The 7,607-nt window shown below is 37.8% G+C and overlaps 1 protein-coding gene across 1 annotated transcript; it reads left to right on the plus strand.

Annotated features, from left to right (window-relative positions):
- Positions 1 to 5,095: 5,095 nt before the first annotated feature.
- Positions 5,096 to 6,961, plus strand: LOC137394427 (general transcription factor II-I repeat domain-containing protein 2A-like). The gene has a single exon (XM_068081145.1). It carries the CDS (start codon positions 5,096 to 5,098, stop codon positions 6,959 to 6,961), a length of 1,866 nt encoding a protein of 621 aa, XP_067937246.1.
- The last annotated feature ends 646 nt before the right edge of the window (positions 6,962 to 7,607 follow it).

Consider the following 7,607-nt stretch of genomic DNA (forward strand, 5'->3'; position numbering starts at 1 on the left):
AATATAAACATAATTATCTGTATCTGTTTTCTCATTTAGTCTTAAACATGCATCTGATGGTTCTAATTAGGTTAAACAATGGTAATTTAGATGGGTATACAGTATGCATTGCTATGGACCACATTAAAGTTAACAAAAGTAAACCACTGATCAAAAATGGTGACAAGTCGATGTTAGATGTTTGCTCCTTAATATAAACAATTATCAGTAGCTGTTTTCTCAGTTAGCTTTAAATTTGCATCTGGTAGTTCTATTCAAGTTTAAAAATAGAGATTTAGTTGGGTATAAAATTTGCATTTTCGAGTTAAATAATACATACTAGCTAATGTCTATTACCATATACTGTACTATCTATCTTAAGGGTATTAAAGACATACTTCTTTGAGTAGTTGCTGAGCAGCTTTGTAATCTCCTATCTCTTTACTGCAGTGAGCAGCTAGAAGTGCCCAAAGACTATGTCGATCATCTCTATTAAGGAAATGTTTAAAATATTCTAATGCTAGTTTATAGCTCTTGGTGTAGTACAGAAGATACGCGCATAACTCGACGCGTTTTGTTTCAGAAAGTTTGTTTTGTAAATTTGGTTGAGGTGATAATGATTTGCTCTTTAGTAATTCACAACACGACGAATAGCTGATCGGATCGCTTGGTTTGCCGAGTGCTTTGCTTATCTCTCTTTTGGAATCAGAATATTGACCTGTAAAGTAGAGGACTTCTGCCTTTACCCAGAAATCATTTTCAGGGACGGTAATATCTTCAAGTATTGAAGATATTTCAAGTCGCTCTTTGTCTTCAAATGAATCAGCTGGCTTAGGCATCTTGGAGTTGACAAACTCCTTGATAGGAATGAGTAAGCAGCCCATTAGCACTACCAAGTGTGCTGGAACAGCGTAAGATAACTCCTGATCACCTTGATAATACTTGTCAATCTGTATGGAGTCAGTCTGTGATTTCATCTTGAGATAAGCTGAAGTTCGTATGTATATAGAGAGAGCGAGGATAATATTCAGGTACCGATGAGTGTCTGGTGACAGAAAGCTTTGATGTCGAAGCTCTGAATAGATATCCCATGAATGACAACAACTGAGTCCTAGACACATCTTCATATTGTTTGCGAGAAGAGTTGGATATCTGAATATCTCTTCTTTCACCTTGACATTCAGATTAGCTGGTGGTTTAAACTTGGCAAACTTGGGCAAAAAATCATATTTATCCATGTCTTTCACAAATGATTCTAAGCGTTTTATTTTGACAGATTTCTTTTTCTTTGCACACTCTTCATATGATGCTCTTTTAGCAGTAAACTGTGTGTAGAGCTGACTGGTATCTTCTGCTTCTTCACTAGAATGTAAAACTATGGTAGAAGAGAGCATGTCAGATTTATCTGCTAAATCATCAATTGGCTTTTCTGCTTCTGTTTTGTAGAGTTCCATGAGCTGTTCTAGTGTTAGTATCAGACTGAGACCACCCTCTTTACCATTACCTGTTGGGATGTTACCAGAGTTGGTAGTGATTCCATCTATTCTGCAGCCAGTGACAGCCTTCTTGGCCAGCTTGCGTAACTCACAGTTTGTCTTCAACTCGTCAATATCAAAGGACTTCAGAGGACTTTCACCTAGATTGCCTATTCTGAAGTAGCTGTCTACTGCTAGTTTTTCAAAGTAACCTGATTCTTTCTCCACGATAATAGCATATTCTAGATCAGAATAAGGAGTTGCATCCCCCTTTGCTATAGAACCCAATCCAATGATAGCAAACTTACACGGAGCTTCTTCATCTTTTTTCTTCAGCACATCAATGCTTGATTGGAGAATTTTTTTAGATACTTTCGCGAGTCTTTCACTGCAGGTTTTGCTCGCTGAAAACACTTTTTGAGTAAAAACTTCTGCATTATTAAGATTTTCTTCACTGAATATGTCATCATCGCTCACAGCTTTTCCTAAAGCGTCAAGAGTACCAAAGTCTTTCTTACTATCTTCTCTGTACTTCGCAAGAAGTGCCTTATGGTTACTGATCATCTGCTGATGTTGGTCATAGCTGAGAGGATGGTTTCCTTTGTACCAACTTTCTTCTATGTCATAGACTAGTCTGCGTCTGTTGTCAGTTGGATTAAGAGTCACACAGTAGTTAGCCAAGCCATGTGCCTGTAAAGTAGTATTTTAGAAACTATAATTTTTAAGTTTGAGCTAGTAGCTTATGCAAGCTACATACAGATTAAATATGGAAGATAATTTTAGAAGATCATTTTTTTCATTTTGCATCATTTCATTTTTTCATCAGCTTGAAAAAAGCATGAATTACATTTTGCTAATTGCTAGTATCAAAAAAGGAGTTGGTTCTGCAGGAAAGTTTTTTGCTCACAGTTTTTCCACAATGATGTGCTAGACCAGTTTTCTTATTTTCAATACTGGTAAGAAAAATTTCTGAGACTGTGTTAAAGTACAAATTGTATCCCTTGGGCTACTCTTAGTAAGAAAATAGGAGAGGTAAGGTCAAAAGAAGATGAGAAGGAAAGGAGAGGTTAGAGAAGTAGTAAGTGAGATAGCAAGGAGTCACAAAAGAGGAGAGGTGATAGAGGAGAGATGACAGGAGAGGGATGAGACAGAAGAAAAAAAGTGAGAAAAAAGCATAGATGAGAGAGAAACAGGAAGAGAGGAGAAGAACAAGAGAAAAGTAAAAAAATGTATAATATCCTAGAAAATGTATTTTCAAAGTGATATGTTTTGAGCAAATACCTGCAGGAAATGTCTCCAAATATGAGAGTTCTCAGCTCTCTCTTTGTACTCTCTAGCTAATGTGTCTAGCTGGTTCAATTCATCATCTGCCATCATTTATTCCTAAAATTTATCTGCAATATTTAATGCTGTAACGCAACCATATTGAATGTTGGTGAAACAAAAAGGTTTATATGTTGTTTCTGCCATTATTTAGAAAAAAAACTAAACTAACAATGCGCTCAGGTGAGGCACTTATAAGTACCAATTATTCTCTCCACTTTGGAATGTCTGTTTTGTTACTCATACACATATCATACTCTAATATTTCATCAAAGTTCTATGGTTGAGCTAAACTTATTAATAACATTTGTGGTGTGGCTCTATGATAATCTGCGAGATTGACTATAAGTTCATGTCACTGTTTTACTGATTTTGTAGAGATAATGAATTATCTTAGTTAGTTTCTATATTGTCATATACAGGTACGACATCATTAGGCATAGGCAATGATTGTCAAACAAAAAAAAGGCTGTTCATGAAATGAAAGCCCCTACAATTTATTTGAATGTCATATATAATATGCTCTAGATAGGGATGTTTGAACCTTTTTGCAAAAAGGGCCAGATTTGGTAAGATGAAAATGTGTGAGGGCCAAAGATTCAGCCTGATCACCATTAAAAATTAACCATTAACATTAAATACAAATGGACTTTTTGGACTTTTTGAATCACAAATGTCATACTTTTACTTTTGCATTTTCCATTGAGTTTTTAATAAAATCACAAACCACAAACAATGAAGAAACCTATCAAGGATATCTAAGTTCATGTGGAACACTACATGTTATTCACAAATAGATACTCACTATAAACAAAATCCACAACTGAGATACAGCATATTCGAACTGTGATTTTGACCATCACAAAAGAATACATTACCCGTGATCCTAAAATTAATTCAACTCAAAAGACTTGACAAATATCTTGACTGCATTAATGTGAAGGGCGATACTGGGATCTTGACTGCAGTATGTAGTTTAGGTCTGGCCCAAGTTCAGTGGTTTTGATGCGGAAGACATCACGAAGGTGAGAGTCACTCAGTCTTTTCCTCATGCGATTCTTGTTAATGTTCATAACGGAAAATGTCTTCTCACACAGGTATGTAGAGCCAAACAAGCTCAGTAATTTCTTAGCAAATGTCCGAATCTCTTGAAACCTATATTTATCCAGCTGGCGGTAAAAATTGTCACCTGTTGGTGCCGGCTGCAAAGCTCAGTGTCACACTGGAGCTCAATAAGCTCTAGCTGCAGGTGCTCTGGAACGTCATCAGGGTCCACGAAGAAAGGAAAGGAAAAAAGCGTGATCTCATTTTCAATAGCTGCAAAGTTTTGAAAGCGCTGCTGAAATTTTTCAACCAGGCATGAGATGTCTGCTGCATTCTTTGTCATTTGCGCGCTGATATTGTTCTGCCAAAAACTGGTCTTAATTTCCTGCAGCAATGAGAAATGTCCGGTGGTAGGCTGCACCAGTGACAAGTGCCTTTGAAAAAGTAGCAGCTTGGTCCAAAAGGCTCTGATGTGTGAATACAATTGACTTACCAATGCATTTTGCCCTTGAAGGCTTGTGTTCAGCGCATTCAGATGTCGCATTATGTCAGCTAAAATTCCAAATCGGCCAACCAAACAGGATCATTTAGTTGTGGCATGGGTTGTCCCTTTTTTGTCGAAAATTGTTCAATTTCTTTCTTGAGAGAGAAAAAGCGCTGCAGTGCAGACCTCTGACTGAGCAACCTTACTTTACTGTGATACAAAACATCTCTGTATTCAGCCTGGATGTCTATAAGAAACTTTGAAAACTGACGGTGGCACAGCGCTTTGAAATGAATATAATTAATAGCCTTCATTACAGGTTTCATAACATTATCATACTTTACATCAGGGGTGCCCAACCAGTCGATCGCGATCTACCAGTCGATCTTCAAGTGCTTGGCAGTCGATCGCGGGATGATTTTAGGATAACATATAATTACAACATAAAATAATAATTATTCACTAACTAGCAGCAACTACTATTGCTGCACAGCACTTTACTAAACTACTGCACTAAAAAAGTAGTTTTAATAATAACATTATTTACCTATTATCGTTGTTTATGTATAGTCGTGTTTGATTGTGTATTTCAAGACCAACAAAAATACACGTGAACGCCATTCATAAGTTCCCAGCACAGGACCGCAGAAAAAGCCGATAGGTCCGCACTCGATACAAAACCGTGTATAGTTCTTCATGCACCCAAAATAACTTTTGTTAAAATGTTATGCAGCTTTCTGCTAGCAGTCGATCTCGTTTTTTCTTTTTGAATAAAAACATAAACCCATAAATGAGTGTTAAGACAAATCTGAAACGACAAAAAACCTATCACTTCCACAAGGAATGGGAAGAGGATTATTTCTTTGTCATTTCCAACTCTAAATGCATGTGCCTCATCTGCCAAGCCATCATCTCGCTTCCTAAGAAGGGTAACCTCGAAAGGCATTTCACAACCATGCATAAAAGGTACGAGAATGATTTTCCTGCCCAAAGTGAATTAAGGAAAATAAAATTAAAGGAATTGAAATCGCAACTAGCTGCACAGCAGTCTATTTTTACCAGGCCAAATACGAGAGGCAAAGCAGCTAAGATAGCATCATATCGAGTTTGCCAAGTTCTTGCCAAGCATAAGAAACCATTTCAAGATGGAGCAATGGTCAAGGAAGCATTTATGGAAGCTGCTGATTCATTGTTTGTGGATTTTAAAAACAAAGATGAAATCATGTCCGCAATCAAAGACGTTCAGTTATCGAGAAGTACGATGACAAGGCGATGTGAGGAAATAGAGAAGAACGTCACAGCCCAGTTGCAGAGAGATATTGCCATGTGTGAGTGTTTTTCACTTCAGTTTGATGAGTCAACAGACTCTGTGGATGTGGCACAGTTGTGCCTTTTCATAAGAATGATGTTCGATAACATGACTGCAAAAGAGGAGCTGCTTTGCATCTTGCCTCTTAAAGGACATACACGAGGTGAAGACATATTTCAAGCATTCATGGAGTTCGTTAACAAAATCCAACTGCCGCTAGGTAAGCTTGTTTCCATTACAACCGATGGGGCACCCGCTATGGTGGGCTGTAGTAATGGGTTTATAGCTCATTGCAAACAGAATGACACTTTTCTAGACTTTATTCATTATCATTGCATCATCCACCAGCAGGCTTTATGTGGGAAAATATTAAACATGCAGGAGGTGATGGATATTGTCATGAAGATTGTTTGTTCAGTTCGAGCAAGGAGCCTACAGAGGAGACTTTTCCACGCTCATATGGAAGAGGCTGACGCAGAACACACAGATCTGCTGCTTCATACAGATGTGAGGTGGTTGAGCAGAGGTAGATTTTTGGAAAGATTCAGAGAGCTATTGCCTGATGTAAAAGAGTTTCTCAAACAATCTAAACATGCGGAATATGCACAGCTTGAAAATGAACAGTGGCTCATGGATTTGGCTTTCCTTACTGACATTACTGCTCTTCTGAATGAGCTGAATTTAGAGCTGCAGGGAAAAAACAAAAATGTAATTAACATGATCAGCTCTGTGAACGCATTTAAACGCAAGTTACAGCTGATCTCAACCAAGCTTGAACGCCAGGACTTGCGTTACTTTCAACACATGAACTCCGAACTTGCGCGTCAGGGCAAAACCTCTGCAGAACTCAATAGTGCACATTACATTCAGCAGGTGCAAAGCATTTCATCAGAGTTTGACAAGCGCTTCAATGACTTTGCATCAGTTGAGCCTGTTGCCACATATATGTGTTTCCCATTTGCCACAGACATAGATGTGGAGGACATTGCCTTCAAAATGGGAGCACTCTTTCAGCTGGATACAACTGCATTGGAAAATGAAATAGTCTCCCTTCAAAATGACATAGAGATGAAATCCAGGGCAACCACTGAGAGGGAAAAATTGTGGGGATTGTTGTTAGAGGAGAAGTATCCAAACATAAGAAGATGTGCTTTTAATTTATCAGCCTGCTTTGGATCAACCTACCTGTGTGAATCTGCATTTTCTTACATGAAGATAATAAAATCAAAATACAGATCCACCATGACAGATGACCACCTACTGGCGTGTATGAGGCTTGCAACAACCTGCTACTACCCTGACTATAAGAAACTAGCTGCATCCTCCCAGTGCCAGGTTTCTCACTAAGGTAGAGAATGAATGTTTTTCCTTTAAAATTATGTTACTTACTGGATCACTGCATTATATAAGCATATATGTGGAACTTAATAAAGGTGATAGGCTCACCACTACAGGCTCAAGTTTGTTTTTAATTTTTTGTTTCGGGGCTTCGCTAGACTAGTCGATCTTTGAAGGCAGGCAAATATAAAAGTAGATCACATGTCTAAAAAGGTTGAGCACCGCTGCTTTACATATTTGGCACAGAGAACGTCTTGAATAATACAATTTATTTAACAATTTTTGATACAATTAGAAAACAGATTTTTGGACTTTTAGTAGCCTGACACGCCGATTTGTTATTCCAACTTCCTAGCACCTGCTATTTTACTGCATAGCATACATGTTATCTGCTTATTTGTACTTACTCGCTTACCGCCTCGGAGGTTTTTCACTGCCCAATCGTTTGAGATCTACGAATATGACGATTGGCTGACTGATTAGGCAAACATATACATATATAAGCATGCTTGAATCAGAAACAATTCGAATCCCATATTCCACACATGCTTTCAGTATCACTCTGCAATTGCATTACTTTTTATGTTTTCAGATTTGCGCAATTAGCATTAACTCTTGACTTGATTAGCCTTTATTTAGTTTCGATTTTCTGAAA

Source organism: Watersipora subatra, chromosome 4 (genome assembly GCF_963576615.1).
Source record: "Watersipora subatra chromosome 4, tzWatSuba1.1, whole genome shotgun sequence".
NCBI lineage: Eukaryota > Metazoa > Bryozoa > Gymnolaemata > Cheilostomatida > Watersiporidae > Watersipora > Watersipora subatra.

Bases quoted from the DNA above. Each gene is read 5' to 3' on its own strand.
- LOC137394427 (XM_068081145.1), top strand. From the start codon at position 5,096: ATGAGTGTTAAGACAAATCTGAAACGACAAAAAACCTATCACTTCCAC.